Raw genomic sequence first — 19,894 nt, 5'->3', positions numbered from 1 at the left:
TCTATAGCAGTAAGATTGTGCAATATTAAAAACAAATTGCTAGTGTTATCAAGCATTTATCCCTGTTGATTGTGTCTGATATGTATAAGGGCAATGATATTTGAATATTGCTAAGTAATATAAATGTGTGTTACAGACTGCGCGATGATGTGAAGGTGTGTGCTATAGTAGACGAGCTTGTGAACTACCTTGAGGGTCGGGCGACATCAGAAGAGATCTGCCGTGCCTACCTTCGTAAGGTCGAGTGCTGTTACTACAAGGTACCTCACTTATCCAGCCTTACTTTTGTCATTTACTTGTTTTTAAACCAGGTTTTCAACAGATTGGATTTCCATCTTGGGTCAAGGTCCCTGTTACTAAAATTAGAAAACTGTTCTGCTCACCAACTTGAGGTAGGAGCAAAATATAGTGATGAAACTTCTTACATAGAAAGCTTATAGGGGACACACCTTAAGGTTTGATTTAGGTTTGGCAGGAACAAGGTGTAGGTCAAGGTGACTGTGATCTTTCATCTTTCTTAAAGTATTCTTATTCTTTTTGCGATGATATCTGTCAGACTCTATAATACTTTTGAAGTACATTTGTCTCCATGTTTTGCAGACGAACCAGTGTACTGAGGCGGACATGGATGTTCTTTGTAAGTTTATCTACACGAATGACAGCACAGACCGGCTGCGTACACGAGCCATCCTGTGCCAAATCTACCACCACGCCCTGCACGACCGCTGGTTCCAGGCCCGTGACCTCATGCTCATGTCACACCTTCAGGACAACAGCCACCATTCTGATGTACCCACTCAGGTAGGTGGCCACACTGGCAGTGGGGGTAATGGGCTGGGGGTAAAGGGTTCTGAAATATTTATGCCCCCACAAAGTGGCGGCATATAGGGTTGCCCTTGTCCGTACGTACGTCTGTCTGTCTGTACGTACGTACGTCCCGAAGATTGTTTCCGATCTAATTCTTGAAAACCGTTTGTCCAATCCTCACCAAACTTTAAACACATGTTTGTGACCATAATATCTTGATCAAGTTCCTTAGCCATGGAAATCGCTTTTGTCATTTAGGAGTTACGGCCCTTTATTTGCAAAAAAAGACTTGAAAAATACGTCCCGAAGATTGTTTCCGATCTAATTCTTGAAAACTGTTTGTCCAATCCTCACCAAACTTTAAACACATGTTTGTGACCATAATATCTTGATCAAGTTCGATAGTCATGGAAATCGCTTTAGTCATTTAGGAGTTACGGCCCTTTTTTGCCAAAAATACTTCAAAAATATATGTTTCCAATCTAATTCTTGTTTAAAATTGTACTTGTTTCATTTTCCATACAAAAAATTTACTTACCTGGATTTTTAAAAAAAATAAGCTTCTAATACCAAAAGGTAATAAGTTTTTATGTAATAACTTTACATTTAATACAACAAATCCAGACAAGTCTTCAAAATATGAAACAAATACTGTTAAATCATTTATATTTTTGGGCTTCAATTTTCATGGTTTTTCAAAAAAGGACATTTTCTGAGGTACTATATTTCATGAATTTTCTCTTTTTTTTGGAAAAAAAGAATAATCGAAACTGTGTTCCTAAATCATATGCAAATTCTCAATATGCCAATCTCATGCTACGTCTACCCTACTCATGTTTATGACAATACAATGGGACAATATGTCAATTAGCGCAGAAACCCATGCACCAACATCAAGAATATAAATTAGTTATGCCATTGAGTTTCAATTAAGTATTTTTGCAAACTGTGAAAACATAGTACGGGTGTTTAATTAAATAATTGATTAAATTTTTCGTCCCATTGGTGCAAAAAGGTACCAAGTGACATTTTCATACTTTCGAGAAAAATGAGTTTAAAGGTTTGGCGGCTCCTAAAAAATCAGAAAATGATTTAATGCCAGTGAAACTTTTATCACTCATCTTAAATGGTTTATTCTAAATGTTGCCTTTATTGCATATCAATACAATGGATAATTAAGGTTAATTAGCTAATTTTGTATCATGGTACCTTCTTGCATAAGGTGATATGGTAAAACAAATAATGTGAAAAGGAACCATATGGCAAGTGGTACCTTGTTGCATAAACCTCAATTGGGATAATCAGATAAAATGATCATGTTATAAAGTGCCTTATGTCATATGGTACCTTAATGTTTAATGCTATGTGGCATAAATATCAAACTCATAACATAAGAGATGTTCATTGATCTTTAATAATGCAACATTTGGTACAATATGTCAAATATAAGTGAATAAAAAGATTATTTATATATATTATAGTTTAGTAAATGTCATAATTGTTAATATATGGTACATGTACAACAATTTGAACTACTAATATTTTACAAAGATCAAGGTTTGGTGTCACGTTCAGTATCATAATCGTTAAACATGTAAACGGTTTGCAATACATACTTATTATACGTATACATGTACACACAATAGTACTCGCTGTGTTATGCAAAGAAATCCTACATCAAGCTTATGAGGATAATAGTTCTACAATAAAGCACTAGCATTTTCAGGTATGAAAAATGAATCCTTGCATTTTGAAATACGCGGTTCATTCAATATCAGTATCTTCATCGTCCGATGACATTGGCACGACATCTGTGTTTGTTTTGCTGACATTTAGTGAGGTGAAGTAAGTATGGAACTCCTCTGGTATGATATCCTTGGTGCAAAGGCCAACTAAGTCATTTTTCTTTTGCACGGAGATCGGTAGTTTGCTGTCATATAGCATGTCTATGTCAGCTGCAGATTCAGGCCACTTCAATACCCTTCCCTTCTGTCTTGTTGTGGTTTGTACAGCTATCTCTAGAAATGAGTTCATGTCAAATGAATAGTTCACAAAGACACTTTTTGGTGAGGACTGCCTTACTTGAATCCATTTAACATGCATCCACTTTATACGCTGACCTGATGTTGACACCTTTAAGTTTGGACAGTATTTTTTCACAAATTTCTTGAAGTCTACCACATGGTTGTATTTCATTGGAACTGCAACATAAGGGTTTGTCTTCCTTGCCAAACTTATTAGTGTACTCCATTGCTATGGAACAAAAATGGACGTTTTTCTTTTTGCTGTTTCTATTGTTGAGTGAACAGAATCACATTCCATTTGAGAATGTCCTGACAGAAGAAACTTGTGACTAAGGGTTTTGAGTTGTGGTACTTGTGAAAGTGTATACAGAAAGGATGCTGTTACATACTGGTTTCTGTTTTGCCCGCTACAAGTGTCAGATATATACACAATCTCTTTAACATTACTTTGTAAACAAACTGACATAGTATTTTTCATGAGACATGTAGCTATCTCGGAAGAGCCTCGTTTACACTGGGTTTCGTCCCAAAGGTGACAAAAGACTTGTTTGTCTCTTAATGAATAAATGGTCAAATTATAGCAACATAGCTTTCTACAGTAGTATAGCTCACTGACCAATGAACATGGAGTTGTAAGAACTGCCTGCAAGTCAAATGTTGCAACATAAACACTACTGTCAGCTTTGCACTCTCTTTGTCTTTTTCCTTTTCTTCTCTTGCTTTTACTTTGTTCAACTGATGTTCTTCGTAGGCTTTGATCAACTTTTCATCAATATTACCAGCTGCTTGCTTTCTTTTATATAATCACATAATGAACATTGATTCTTTTTTGGTTTGTAGAAACAAAGATTGTAATCCTCACAGAAGATCTGGTGATATTTGCTTTGCTTAACTGGATACACAGTTTACTTTTCGCATTGTGTGCTGTACAGTTTCCACATCTTTTTTATGTTAAGATTTTGTGCTAAGTATTCTTTTTTGGATTTTTTTCTGGAATAGTGTGACTCCATTCTTGGGAATGACTCAATGTGCTGCCTAACAAAGTCAACTGATTCTTGGTTAAGTCTGTTTACAGCTTTAGCTTTTCCTCTCCCATCACTCCCTCCATATGCACCATGCTGTCGTTTTGAAGTTGTGTAATCAATTGTCTTTCTTTTGATGTCTAATGTTTTCAGAAAAAAATCACGACATACACGTTGCCTTTTATCTTGAGATGGAAGGTGAAACTTGTGTGATATAGAGCGTTTGTTTTTACCCTTCCTGGTTGGCAAAAGGGTTTCAACCATGTCACATATATATTGTCTTTGTCGTTCATAATTTGCAAGTCCGTAATAAAAGTCAAAGATTTCTTTTCTCTGTTCTTCTGATATCTTTTCACTACATTTAAACCAGCATTTGGTGCACGTGTGAGCTTGGACGTTTTTTCCTGGTACAAATTTACCAGCTGATGAAATATATTCACTACCCGTATTACTCTTTTTTTCTGTATGTTTCGTTTCCACTGTTCAGGATTTCTTTTCTTCTTACGGCTTGAAACTGTTTTCTTTGGACTTTGATAAGCTGTATCATGTACATGTCATGTTGCTTCATAGTGCTCTTCTCCTCTTATTGCCACGTAAGCAAGATGTATAACCTTTTCAGATGCAATTTCCGGCCGTATTTCAATAACTGGTGTAGATAGTGAGCTGGAGAATGTACGAACAGCACATTTGTAGTAATTTGCCACTGCCAATGGCAAAACATCACCTACACTTAAATCCCATTGCCCACTGGTTTTTAACTTCTCAATTTCACTTGTGAACTGCTCAGTACCAAACACTTGATCTGTGGTTTTGCTTGAACAGAATGAAATATAATGTTCACTGTTTTCCGACATAAATTTACACAGATTTGTATGTATACATCATCAGTAATAAATTTATTTCCACTTTCTCTGATTGCACTAAAAAAGCAGTTTCCGACTCCACGTACGTTAACTCGCTTAAGATCGTTGCTTGCAAGCAAATTATCCAGTCGTGATATGTGTGACCGTCGTACAATTGTTTGCACTGTATGCATATTTTTACTTAAACGCTTTGCTCTTTCCAAAGGGCTTGAATCGCTTGTCTTTTTGCGTCTCCTATTTTGTAACTGTTTGATTCTGTTCGTTAGTTTTCGATGGACATCTCTCTGTGTTTTTTCACATCTTTTATTTAAATTAATTTGCTTGATTTTGGTAGGTTTTGGAATTTTTCTTCCATGCCTTTTCTCGCTGAAATCTGCGTTTTCGTGTTTGTTTATTTTTTCCTAATACAGTCTCATTTTCTGATTCAGTGGACGTTGTATCATCCTTGCTCGGTTTGTAGGTTTCATCGCAAACGCTGTCATTGGTATCTTCTTCACTTGCATCTATTAATTTTCTTTTGACAGGTAAGCGCAGTCCTTGACGCCTTTGTATATCTGCTAATGAAATCTCATCTTCAGAATCGGATTTCTGTGAAGCAGAACTGTCATGAACAGTGCTGCTTGATGCTAGAATATCTGCACAAATTTTAGTTTGTGTAATACCAACTAAATTATCAATTGGGGCCGCATAGTAGATATCCTCATCTGACCATGTAATATCATCTTCCTGAAACATTATTATGTTAAAATTGCCTTACTAAATTTATAGAACTAATTTAAAAGTATTTAACGCTAATAACACATTCAATAGGTCATTTTGCAATGCAAAATTAGAACACTTAATTCCTACAATACCACAACTTTATAGAATAATAATATAATGAGTTTTATTTAATGCACCAAAACTAGTTATAATTATTGTTTTTTTGTAATTAACTGAATAAAATACTTACATTTGTTTTTGTATCCATATTTCCCTGCAAAATCTTTTTTCCTAATGAACAAAATACACTTTTGGAATGTGAAGTTAAGAACACCTGCTGTAATCTAATCCCCCAGAAAGTGATAATTACCTCTCGGACACTTGTTAACTTGATAGCACAGTTATCAGAGTTAATTAGTAGAAAGTTGTGTATTGCTATCAGTACATAAAGGTACCATGTAAACATCTTATATATTGCAAAATGTTAACATTCTAATCAAAATCATTTATGCAAAAAAGAACCATATGCCACTTGGTCACTTATTGCACATTTTTTTTACTTATTTAGTTAGCATAAGTTCATGCAAGAAGGTGCCACAAGTCATATGGCTCCTTTTTACATCGCAATATCTATGTAATATTTTAAAATTGTTTGATGCATTAAGGAATGACGTCACCATTACGTCATATGTACTTCCGTTGTGTGGACGGTGCAATTTTTAGAGTTTGTTTTTCAAGTGGAGTGATTTTTCTTAGGAATAACTTGACCCCCCTTTTTTATTGGCTTAAAATGTAATTTAAAGCTTGTACTTTAAGAATATATGTGGTTATCATAGCCTGCATTCGCTCGAAATGCCTTTAAATGTTGTCTGAAAAATATAATTTTACATTGAATTATATAGGGAAAAACAATGGTGGTGTGTAACCTAAAACCTCAGTTATTCCTAAGAAAAATCACTCCACTTGAAAAACAAACTCTAAAAATTGCACCGTCCGCCATGACAGTTCTTCCAAAATGACCTTTCAACTATAGGGCAGCGGTTTATGCTTTAATCTCTACTCTAAATGATAAATCAAGCAAGAATAGATACTTAAGGTATAAAAGTTTCAGGAATAATGATAGTTTTGATTTGAGTGTATTGAGCATGTGAAAACATGTCTATCAATCATAAGAACATTTTTTTTTTATTGAGAATTTTCCACACAACGGAAGTACATATGACGTAATGGTGACGTCATTCCTATAACTACACCCGTCCCTGCATTTTTTATGAAAAACACTTTTGATTAGTCCTTCATACATAAATACACCCAAAGCTAGCTCAATCTGATAGTCTGTGTCAGGTTTTCCAGTTTCACTGCCTGTCCCCCAAGTGCCTGTGCGTCTGTATTTTCTAAGGCGTTTTGGCCCAAAATGCCATTCTTTAAGAGGTTTTTCAACTGAACCTTGACTCAAATGGCACTCTAAGCATCAAATGGGGCAGTTCTTCACATCTTTGCACACATTTCAAGTTCTCCCAGTCAAATTTTCACCAAATTTGGACATTTTTAGTGCTCCTAAGATTGCAGACGGCTCATTTAAAAAAAAAATATATAGGCGAAAGTTGTGAAAACCAGGAAATAGCATATTTTGATCAACCGGACAAGATAAATGCATTTAATTGTGAAAATTTGCCAGAAATAGTGAAATGCAATACATTTCTGACCAAAAATAACACCTTTTAAACAAAGCAGTTTGGTCCCTTTAAAGGTACTACATGCCATAAGGCTCCTTTTTGCATAAAACTTATATATAATTTGTAACAATAATTTAATGCAGAAAGGTACCATGTGTCTTATAGCACCTTTTTGTATACACCAGATGGCATATGGTACCTTTTTCCACCAATCAAAAGCACAAATTTCACTTGGTACCAAACTGCATGAACCAATATCTCAGTCAATATTCAATATTTAGTGGAGATTGTTTTAGACAAGCTAGATAATAGTAATTTATTACTGAAATTAGTGAAAAGTCAGTTTTGGTCAAAATGTTGTTTGGTACCTTTTTGCACCAATGGGACGATTTGATCAAAGATACAAAATCAAGTGGTGACGCTCAAACACACGTAGTTAATAAAAAAGCATGTTTTACATGAGCTGCACAGGTGATAATAAGCACGTTTTACACATGCTGCACAGGTGGTTGATATTCAGCTTGTTTCAATGTTCCGGCAATGTCATACAAAGAAACTGAATGCAAGTACTAATGGTCAACTTTAATTAATTATCTTTGAGGTTAAATAATATATAATATAAATTATATTAATAGTAAAATAAACAATGATTTAGGTGGATCTAAGTACAATTTGTAAATTGCGACCATGTATATTCATGTGAATACATGTATACCCTTGTACATAGACAATTATGATTATACCCCCACAAACGAAGTTTGAAGGGGTATATAGGAGTGAGCTTGTCGGTCGGTTGGTCGGTCGGTCGGTCTGTCGGTCTGTCGGTTTTCATGGTTTCCGGACGATAACTCATGAAAGGCAAGACAGATTTGAAAAAAATTTAGTACACAGGTGTAACATCAGAAGATACAGGTCAAGTTCGATATTGGGGCTGGTGGGGCCAAGGTCAAGGTCACTGTTACTAAAAATAGAAAAACGGTTTCCGGACGATAACTCATGAAAGGCTTGACAGATTTGAACAATTTTTGGTACACAGGTGTAACATCGGAAGATACAGGTCAAGTTCGATATTGGGGCTGGTGGGGCCAAGGTCACTGTTACTAAAAATAGAAAAACGGTTTCCGGACGATAACTCATGAAAGGCTAGACAGATTTGAACAATTTTTGGTACACAGGTGTAACATCAGAAGATACAGTTTGGTACACAGGTGTAACATCAGAAGATATAGGTCAAGTTTGATATTGGGGCTGGTGGGGCCAAGGTCAACGTCACTGTTACTAAAAATAGAAAACGGGTTCCTGACGATAACTCATGAAAGGCTAGACAGATTTGAACAATTTTTGGTACACAGGTGTAACATCAGAAGATACAGGTCAAGTTCGATATTGGGGCTGGTGGGGCCAAGGTCAAGGTCATTGTTACTAAAAATAGAAAAACAGTTTCCAGACGATAACTCGTGAAAGGCTTGACAGATTTGAACAATTTTTGGTACACAGGTGTAACATCAGAAGATACAGGTCAAGTTCGATATTGGGGCTGGTGGGGCCAAGGTCAAGGTCACTGTTACTAAAAATAGAAAAACAGTTTCCGGACGATAACTCATGAAAGGCTAGACAGATTTGAACAATTTTTGGTACACAGGTGTAACATCAGAAGATACAGGTCAAGTTCAATATTGGGGCTGGTGGGGCCAAGGTCAAGGTCACTGTTACTAAAAATAGAAAAACGGTTTCCGGACGATAACTCGTGAAAGGCTAGACAGATTTGAACAATTTTTGGTACACAGGTGTAACATCAGAAGATACAGTTTGGTACACAGGTGTAACAATAGAAGATATAGGTCAAGTTCGATATTGGGGCTGGTGGGGCCAAGGTCAAGGTCACTGTTACTAAAAATAGAAAAACGGTTTCCGGACGATAACTCACGAAAGGCATGACAGATTTGAACAATTTTTGGTACACAGGTGTAACATCAGAAGATACAGGTCAAGTTTGATATTGGGGCTGGTGGGGCCAAGGTCAAGGTCACTGTTACTAAAAATAGAAGAACAGTTTCCGGACGATAACTCATGAAAGGCTTGACAGATTTGAACAATTTTTGGTACACAGGTGTAACATCTGAAGATACAGGTCAAGTTCGATATTGGGGCTGGTGGGGCCAAGGTCAAGGTCACTGTTACTAAAAATAGAAAAACGGTTTCCGGACGATAACTCATGAAAGGCTAGACAGATTTGAACAATTTTTGGTACACAGGTGTAACATCAGAAGATACAGGTCAAGTTCGATATTGGGGCTGGTGGGGCCAAGGTCAAGGTCACTGTTACTAGAAATAGAAAAACAGTTTCCGGACGATAACTCATGAAAGGCTAGTTTTTCTTGTCAGCAGTGTAACTTCTAAATTACTCAACAGATTTAAATAAAACAATACATGCATGATAAAAGAAGATGCAGTGTGCAGTAACCTTGGAGTTATGGCCTATTTTCAAAGGAATGGTTTGCCATTCCTGTGTCCAGGCGGCATTTGGGGGTATTCGTCACACCTGTGACAGCTCTACTTTCAGATTTAGAGTAAAATTTTCGTTGGGATCTTGAAATCATGGATAAGCCAAACCACGAAATCCACGAAAATTAATGTCCCATGAATATTTATGAATTCAGAGTATCACCTTTAGCCTGTAAACATTATGCATAGCTATTTAAACTTACCCCTGGGTTCTAATTAAGATTTACAACTCAATAGTAAGAACTGCTGTTTATGAAGAAAATACGGGTACTTATTACCTTGAATTGTCAATTGTTTCATTATTACTGAACTGGCTAGTTAATGCATCACAGCTGTAAATATCATATATTCAATGAGATAATGGTCACAACAGATGAAATTTCCCCAGATCGAGGTAAAATCAGTTGAATGCATTCAATTGATTTGACTCTGCATTTCTTCCTGTATGGCACGCATTGTTAGCTATATTTACATCAAATTCATGTCATTTGACAAACTCCAGCCAAAATACTGTCATTATTCATAATGAATGCTCCCTTTAACAATGGAAGTGATTGATGTCTTCCAGCACAATTGTTATAACTGAACGCAGAAGGATACACAAAAACCTTAGATGGAATACAAAATAAATTCTCCAAAATACATAATAACTGTAATTACCTTCCTTAATTATAATCAGATAAACAAGTGAATCAATAGTAATGCATCATATCATGTCCTTGAAACATAACATTTTGATCCGTCTTATTTAAATACTTCGTTTCAATAGCATTCTGCAACATTAAGCACACATTATTTCTTTATGACAACAACTTATTTATTTATAAGTTACCTACAAATCAGTGTGTTTTTTTTTTTTTTTTTAACAAGACCAAAGGGTTGTCATAGATTGATGTTGCTGTTGCTGGGAGTGATTTTGGTGTTGTTATTAAAAATAATTGAATAACTATAGGTTGGTTGTGTATCTACATATTTAATGATTATGTGTGACAAGCCCCATCACTCTGGCAAGGATAAATGATGAGTTATGTGTAACAAGCCTCATCACTCATCACTCTGGCAAGGATAAATGATGAGTTATGTGTAACAAGCCTCATCACTCATCACTCTGGCAAGGATAAATGATGAGTTATGTGTAACAAGCCCCATCACTCATCACTCTGGCAAGGATAAATGATGAGTTATGTGTAACAAGCCCCATCACTCATCACTCTGGCAAGGATAAATGATGAGTTATGTGTAACAAGCCCCATCACTCATCACTCTGGCAAGGATAAATGATGAGTTATGTGTAACAAGCCCCATCACTCATCACTCTGGCAAGGATAAATGATGGGTTATGTGTAACAAGCCCCATCACTCATCACTCTGGCAAGGATAAATGATGAGTTATGTGTAACAAGCCCCATCACTCATCACTCTGGCAAGGATAAATGATGAGTTATGTGTAACAAGCCCCATCACTCATCACTTTGGCAAGGATAAATGATGAGTAAGGTCTGTACCTCAAAGGTCTAGGTCATTTAGGAGTTCAAAGGTTGAAACTCAAAGGTCAAGGTCTCTTTAGAGGTCAAAGGTTGAAATGATCTTGTCCGGGCTATATCTTGACCTTACATTATAGGATTTGCAAAAAAAATAACCATGTAGGTTCACCATGATGAGGTGGTGTGTCGGAAAAAGTCAATGTCTGTTCATCAAAGGCCAAGGTTATGCCTAGAGGTCAAAGCTTGAAATGATACTTGTAAGGGCTGTATCTTGACCATGTTTGATAGGATCTTCAAAAAACTTGTCAGATGTCCATCAGAGCCCACATGTGGTCAGCTGGACATAGCTGACATTGTCCCAGGTCTGTACCTAAAAGGTCATGGTCAAGCTTAGAGGTCAAAGGTTGAAATGATAAATGTTGAAATGACTACCTTGTCCAGGCTGCCTCTAAACCTATTGTCAAAGGATTTCCTGGAAACTTGACATCAACATTCATGAAAAATAAGACTGCATGTCACGTACAAGTACCAAGTCCGTACCTCAAAGGTCAAGATTGCACTTATTGGCTTAATGTGAAAATGAGTACGGTTGGTGGGACTCAAGTCAGGACTGAACCTTGTCCGGGCTCTATCTTTACCATGCATTATAGGATGAAACTCGCCATGAATGTTAACAATGATGAAGCTCGTGTTTTGCGCAGCACCCAGGTCTGTACCTCAAAAGACGAGGTCAAGTTTAAAGGTTAAAGGTTGAAATGATTACAGTTGATAAGACTGTACATTCTCCAAGCTTTACCATGCATAATAGCATTTTCAAGAAAGGTCCCTGCTTTATAGGATTTTCAAAACTGGCAATGAAGGTTCATCAAGCTGAGATGGCTTGTCGGACACAAGGCCAATGTATGCACATCAAAGTTCAAGTTCACGCTTAGAGCTCAAGGGTTTAAATATGTCTGTGTCAAAGGCTTTTTGGATGGTTTTGACAAGTTGCCTGTTTGCGTCTAGTCTTTTCAATGAAGCAATGAAGAAACAAGAACAAAGTGAAGGGTGTTTTTAATTACAAAATAATGTATGTGTTGTCACAGGATGCGTGAATCAATATACAATTATCCTAGCCTGTTTATTCATTTAGCTTGTATGTATTGCAGATCCTGTACAACCGCACGATGGTACAGCTAGGTCTGTGTTCGTTCCGCCAGGGCATGACAAAGGATGCCCATAATGCCCTCGTTGACATCCAGAGTGGCGGCAGAGCCAAGGAACTTCTTGCTCAGGTAAGTGGTAGATGCAAAGAAACCAGAATGTTCTGCTCAAACAAGTCTATTGCCATTCTCTGGAACATACATTTTTCAGAATTGTGGCATGAATGATGAAACAGGACATGAAAATGTCCACATTGATCATTTTCTTTTGAAGTTATTGAGCATTGTTTTAAACATTGATGAACAGAATATCATGTTCACAACCAGTCAAGGTGTTAATGTTCATGTTGTGTTGTCAGGGCCTGCTGCTGCAGCGTCAACATGAGCGTACGCCAGAGCAGGAGAAAATAGAAAAGCGACGTCTGTTGCCATACCACATGCACATCAACCTGGAACTACTAGAGTGTGTCTACCTCGTCTCAGCTATGCTCATGGAGATCCCCTACATGGCGGGTATGCCCTTACATGAATCATCACCATTTTTGAACCACCTTTTTCGTTTAGACAGGAAAAAAAAGTTGAAAATTCAGATATTTAACAAAATTATGAAAAGTAATAATTATGATTATGATTGTTGTTGGAGCAGCGTGCAATGAGCATGACATTTGTTTCCACAACAGCAGTCGTGTGTTTGTTGATACGTCTGGATGTCTGTCCAATGATGTCGGTCCCATACATGTTTTGGTTTAATAAAAATATGGCACAAATGGTCGCTATGATTAGCTGTCAAATTGCGTGCAAGACCTGTGTCTGTGGACATTTGTAGATTTTAGAGTATCTTTTACAAATGTTCACAATGGGAACTTGTGTGACTGACATGCAAAACCCATATCAATGAAAGGTTAAGTTCCACTTGGGGATCATTGGTCAGGTTTCATGTTTTGCTTGTTAGCCTCAAATTGCATTCCAGGTCAAAGAACAATGACAATAAAAAATATGAGTCTCATATTTATGATTTGATCTTCTGCAGAAGCAAACTCGACACTGATAGGGCATTTCACTGCCAAAGCTCTAATGTAGAGATTGTTAGCATTCTTTATTTTTAATCTTTCTCTGAATCTATATTCTCTTATTCGGAATGCTTTGCAGCCCATGAGATGGACGCCCGACGGCGTATGATCAGTAAGAACTTTCACCACGTGTTGCGTATGAGCGAGCGTCAGACTTTGACGGGACCTCCAGAGAGCATGCGGGAACACATTGTGGCCGCCTCCCGTGCCATGAAAACTGGAGACTGGAAGGCTTGCAAAAACTTCATCATCAACGAGAAGATGAATACAAAGGTATAGCTTACAACAGCTCAAATAAACCCATGTACTTAGCTCGACTATTAGATGTATAAGGAGGGTTTACTACTCGCCCTGGCGTTAGCGTCGGCGTCCGGTAAAAGTTATAGGGCAGGTTGGCATTTTCACTTATAACTCCAATACTCTTCATTAAATTCACTTAATACTTCTCACAGTTGTTCAGGACCCTCACACAATGAGGTTTCATAATTCAATATTCTCCTTGTTACTAATTATGGCCCCTGATTGACCTAGGAACTTAATTTAAAGTTTTAGGGCAAGTTGGGAGTTCTATTAATAACTTCTATACCATTAATACAATTGACTTAATACTTTGCACAATTGTTGACAACCAATAACCAACATATAGGTACCAAACAGAAAAAACAGTTGAAACTGAATCTCACAACAAAGGCTGAAGTTCTTTTGTCAATCATTTAGTACCAGGTTTTGGTGTATTGCGGAGTTCCTCTTAACATTTTATTTCCACTTTTGATTGCTTTGAACAGGCACATACTACATTATTATTGTGTTAATTTCTAAGACAAAGCGGTGAGTAGTCAAGCACGCCTGCGACAGCTTTTGTTATTCTTGAGATTGTTCACTATGAGACATCATTGATATATTAACCTATTATTATCTTGTTTTACACAAACACTTTCCATTTCCTTCCTGTGCACTCAGGTGTGGGAGCTGTTCCAGGATGACCGTAATAAAGTGTGTGACATGATTGTGTCCAAGATCCAGGAGGAGAGTCTGCGTACGTACCTGTTCACATACAGCAGCGTGTATGACACACTCTCCCTTGTCACCCTTGCAGACATGTTCGAGCTGGACGTCTACAAAGTTCATTCCATCATCTCTAAGATGGTCATTAATGAGGAACTTATGGTAAGTCATGCTTGTTTCTTGGTTTTTGTGTCGCCTGAAAAGACAACATATAGGGGTTACTTTTGTCGGCGGCGGCAGCATCCGCGTCCCATTTTCGCTTGTCCGGGGTATATCTCCTAAACTATTAGTGGTATCAACTTGAAACTTCATATGTACATAGATCTAATTGAGGGAAAGTGCAGTGCACAATAACAGTAACTCTTGCTTTCTTAGTTTTAGAGTTATTGCCCTTTGTTAATTTTCATGCTTAAAGTTTTGTCCGGGGCATATCTTGAAGAATATAAGAGGTATCAACTTGAAACTTCATAGCTAGATAGATCTCATTGAGGGCAAGTGCAGTGCACAAGAACCGTTACTCTTGCTGCTATATTTTTAGAGTTATTGCCCTTTGTTAATTTTCTTGCTTAGGTTTTGTCCGTGGCATATCTCGTAAACTGTAGGAGGTTTCAACCTGAAACTTATTCCGTAGGTATATCTGATTGAGGGTTCAAATGCCACCTACACTTGAAAGTTAAATGGCAACATCATTGTCTATAAATGAATAAAATGCCAATCTAACAGCTATAATGTCGACAGTAAATAATTCGTCAGGCGACATATCCGACTCGCGGAGTTCTAGTGTTAATTTAAAGGTAATCCTATTGTCAACTTGGTTATCTGACAAGTTTTTGGTAGCAGTAGTCTTAATTGATCAATGTTAAAAGTATTAAACAGAACAATTATTATCATAAATGATAATTAAATCCTTGAAGTGTCCCTGGATGACCACCATGTTTTTATGTCCAGCATCCCTGGATAACAACTAGGTTGCTGCTATATTTCAAGCGTCCCTGGTGACAACTAGGTTGCTGCTATATTTCAAGCGTCCCTGGTGACAACTAGGTTGCTGCTATATTTCAAGCGTCCCTGGTGACAACTAGGTTGCTGCTATATTTCAAGCGTCCCTGGTAACAACTAGGTTGCTGCTATATTTCAAGCATCCCTGGTGACAACTTTGTGGTTGTTATATGTTTGGCGTTCCTAGTGACCACTATGTTATTGATTTATGTCAGGCATCCCTTGATGAGCCGACCCAGGTGACCTCTATGTTATTGTTTTATGTCAGGCATCCCTTGATGAGCCGACCCAGGTGACCACTATGTTATTGTTTTATGTCAGGCATCCCTTGATGAGCCGACCCAGGTGACCACTATGTTATTGTTTTATGTCAGGCATCCCTTGATGAGCCGACCCAGGTGACCACTATGTTATTGTTTTATGTCAGGCATCCCTTGATGAGCCGACCCAGGTGACCACTATGTTATTGTTTTATGTCAGGCATCCCATGATGAGCCGACCCAGGTGACCACTATGTTATTGTTTTATGTCAGGCATCCCATGATGAGCCGACCCAGGTGACCACTATGTTATTGTTTTATGTCAGGCATCCCTTGATGAGCCGACCCAGACCGTGATCATGCACCGCACTGAGCCGACCCGTCTCCAAGCCCTCGCTCTCCAGCTCTCAGAGAAGGTGGGAAACCTTGTGGAGAACAACGAGCGCATACTAGAAATCAAACAAGGAAACTTCTTCTTCAACAAGTCTGGAAGTAAGACACACTTATTGATAAATGTGGTTTTTTCTTGACTGTTACATTGATAAATAACTGAGAGCCTCGTAATGATTAAGGGATTGAATGGTGCTTTTTATTAGATTCCCGGCATCACATACAAATACAATTTTGTTTTGGATAGATAAAACATTTTCCAATTTACATTGTTTGACAGTCATGATCAACAAACTACATAATCAATGTTTCATTTGATTCAATGTCAACAACAGAAAAATACATTGATTGCTGTCTAGGGACACTCTCTTTATATTTCAAACAGTTTCATAGTAACAGGACTTACATAAAGTTGCTTGGATACCTCTTAAGTCTGTTTGAAATGTTAACTATTAGTTTCCTTTTACAAAGAATTTTGTTACTACCTCATAGATATAGCATGACTAACAATTCACTGTGGGTGAGTTTTGGTTTTTCTTACATGGTATATTATGATTGATAATTTAAACCAAGGTGCGAGTCGGAATTATTTTTTGTTGAAACTGTGCCTGGTATTTAGATGGTACCTGGCTATAACCAATAGGTTAGGTGCGTGTTACATGTTCACCCGGGTCCCCATGAAACCCTATGTAACTGTGCCATGTTGACTGCTACCTATGTAACTGTTCCAAGTTGACTGATCCCTGTAAGTGTTGACTGCTTTCTTCCACAGGCAGAGGCCAACGGGTCTGGTGAAGGTGACCGTACATGTGTTCTCAATTTCCTTGTTATTTACATGTAAATGTTGGATGTTCAGTTTCTTTGTTTCAAACAATGAGAGTTTGTTAATGACCAGATATTGGTAAACTAAGTTTTATTTCTTGTAAATGAATGCAGAATTTTGTTATTGTCTTCTTTTTTCAGTAATTAATTTCTCAAGGTTATTGTATCACAAATTGTGGCCAATTTATTTTTGTTATTAAAAATTAGAAAATTTGTCTATATATGAATTTTTCTGGGACTGTCTTTAAAATCCTGTTTCAAGCATGTAACAAGGACTCGTTTGCAGTGTCAACTCTGTCTAAAGACTGAAACCATCCAGTACCTACCATTAAGTGAATGCCTGTGTTTCCCTTACCGTACACTTCCTGCTCTTTTTCAGACCAACAAAACCAACAGCAAGGTGGCGGGTATCAAGGGAATCAACAGAACTGGAATAAGTCTTCACAAAGTAGGTGTCATCCTCTTAATCCATCAGTTGAATTCAAATTAATGTTCCTTGTTATTACTCATATTAGAAAAATATTTTTTAAGTGTTATTTAACTCCAAGTAAAAAATCAAGTAAGAAAGTATAAACTTGTATGTTTACTTTATTGAAGAGCCGAGAGATTACAACTACCAGCATAGCAACTGGAGTATGTGAACCATATTGTAGTCATACATTGTTGTTCACTGTTGTACAATGGCTAACCCCTAATATATGTGTCTCATATGTGTATAATCCTGCATATAGTAGTTTACATGCATCCCAGCAGTTGGTCCACTAGACTCCTGCAGACATCGTCTGTTTATAGTTGATTTCAACAAAATGAATGTAACCAGGCCTCGACCTTAACCCATTTCATCAGGTAGCCAGCAGGACATCCCAAAATGAAAATCAAGTAGACCTATTTTGGAATGGGGAAAAAATCACTCCAACTCGACATTCTAATTTATTAGGTCCTTCAACAATCTATATGCTTTTTTGCAACAATTTAATATCTCTGATGTGAATGTCTTTTAATTTTTCATCACATAAAAGATGGGGATAAAGGTGACAGTCGCGAATGTCATTAAATCGATCACGAAGCTTTAATTTTTTGCAAGTGGCTAACCTTATTTTAGAACTCCTACAGTACTGTACACAAACTCACACCACAGTTACTTCCCTTTGCTATTTTAAGCAAGGGAAGTAACTGCTGTGTGGTGTTTCGTAACAATATAGTGGAGTTTATATAACTAGCTTCATTCTGTTTTAGTGTAAACAAATGATGTTTTAATTAAACTTTTTTTATAAAGACAAAAAATCAAGTAGCCTGGCAGACATCACAACTTGAAGAAATAAGTAGTCCTTCTGAAAAACTGATAGCCTCAGGCTACCATTAAGTTCGAGGCCTGGTAACAATGTAGATGTTTATGATATCTGTAACATTATTACTTGTTTGGCAATCTTGTGTTTGAAAATCTGTATTCATCCTCCAAGTGATTATCAGTGGACATTATGAAAATATTGATAGGGGCTAAAAATTAAAACTGTCTAGAATATTTGTTCCCCAGAGCCCAGTTTCTTTAAAGATATAAGTTATGAAGTGAAATCATCTTCATTTGCCATAATTTCATTATTATTCTTCTAGCGTACATAATGCAGACAAAAAGTTTCTGGACTGCCTTTGTACTGTTGTCAGTATTTGGAGTAGAAAAAATAAAATTGCATCATAAATTTTCACGATAAAACAGCACCAAATTAATGCATATCTAGCATTACTGTAACAGCAGTGAGGGCAATTTGTCTAGTGTTAATAACTCAAAGTGATCTGTAGCATTGGTTATATATTATAATTAAAAGCTTTTTCTAGTGAAATATGGATGCTATGTTTTTAATTTTGCTAACAAAATGTAAAAAGTTATTAATATATAGGTGACAAGCATCGTCCTGAAAGTCGGACATCAAAATTGTACAATATTTAATCTGTCCAGGAACTTTTTGACTGCATCTCATATTTGTAAGAACTGAACTTTTGATAGTGTTTTAGTTGAAAACTCAGTTAAGGAAACCATAGAGAACAATACTTGTTGCCAAGCGTTTCATCAGATAGTTACGACTAAGATCCTTTGATGAAATCGGCCCCAGGCTTGCAGTCTTATAATAAAAGATTTAATCTCTCAAATAAAAATTTGTTTTTTGTCTTTCAGATCGTCGAAACCAACGTCAACATAGAGCCTACTAGATTGCCCAAATTCCTTGAAATAGTTGTTTAAAGTCAACGTTTTAGTGTGTGTTAGCATTGTTGCTATATTTTGAAGATGAACTGTTTGAAGAGATCATGTTATAGTTGTATGGTACTGAATTTTTCTTATTTATTTGCTTATGTACCAATAATGAACATTAATGGTAACATCTGTCTGAACTTGACACTTAAGAGTTTGTGTTCTTATCAAAATAAACTGTTTTTTCAATGTACAAGATTTCTCCCCCTCTAACTATATGGGCAGACTGGTTTTTGTTAACATCTTAATATGACTGTTATAAATGCCATCTCTACCAGTCTGCCCAGACACCATAGTGCTTAGGTCATTATTTTATTTATCGCTTATTGTATGGTCATTTGTAAAATCTTGAATAAACTGTCCAACAAGTCACTTTGCTTTGTATGCCTGTGGGCATGTAGGTCGTTAACCTTGCACCATTCATTAGTAGCTGACAGTGTTGGTGGTCATTATGGGGCTTGATAAATGCATGAAAGAAGAATGATGTTAAGAAAACAAGATTTGATTATAATGAACTCTACATATGATGAATTTAGGGGTGGAATTGTTTAAAATGAAATGAAATATGACCAGTCTTGTTTCTGACTTTTACATCTTAATGGCATTATATGCTGTATTACCAGCAATTTTTGGCCTTTGTTGAATTGAAATGTAAACCTGTCTCGGCAATAAATGTAACATAAGGCTGGAAAATGGATAGCCAACCAATAGTAGAGTCCTATATCATTCGTTGTACGTCTGTCCATCCGTCACATTTTCTGTCCAGAACCAATCTTGGTAGGTATTCAGATCAGATAATGTTCAAATTTGGTCAGAATGTTCCCCTTGATGAAATCTCGACTGCTTATAAAAGTGGGTCACATGTGGTAAAAAATGGG

The 19,894-nt window shown here is 36.9% G+C and overlaps 1 protein-coding gene across 2 annotated transcripts in view; it reads left to right on the top strand.

The window, feature by feature from the left end:
- Positions 1-19,388, top strand: part of LOC128231179 (eukaryotic translation initiation factor 3 subunit C-like) — a 38,195-nt gene extending 18,807 nt beyond the window's left edge. For both annotated transcript variants that reach the window (XM_052943665.1, XM_052943664.1), the window contains exons 13-21: positions 137-260; positions 601-801; positions 12,232-12,357; positions 12,585-12,738; positions 13,375-13,568; positions 14,256-14,462; positions 15,886-16,051; positions 17,151-17,219; positions 18,942-19,388. In XM_052943665.1, the coding sequence (XP_052799625.1) occupies positions 137-260; positions 601-801; positions 12,232-12,357; positions 12,585-12,738; positions 13,375-13,568; positions 14,256-14,462; positions 15,886-16,051; positions 17,151-17,219; positions 18,942-18,976 (1,276 nt within the window). In that variant the 3' untranslated portion in view covers positions 18,977-19,388. The remainder of the gene's footprint in view (positions 1-136; positions 261-600; positions 802-12,231; positions 12,358-12,584; positions 12,739-13,374; positions 13,569-14,255; positions 14,463-15,885; positions 16,052-17,150; positions 17,220-18,941) is intronic.
- Positions 19,389-19,894: the final 506 nt, after the last annotated feature.

Source organism: Mya arenaria, chromosome 4, assembly GCF_026914265.1.
Source record: "Mya arenaria isolate MELC-2E11 chromosome 4, ASM2691426v1".
Lineage (NCBI taxonomy): Eukaryota > Metazoa > Mollusca > Bivalvia > Myida > Myidae > Mya > Mya arenaria.
This window is presented reverse-complemented; position numbering and strand designations above follow the sequence as displayed.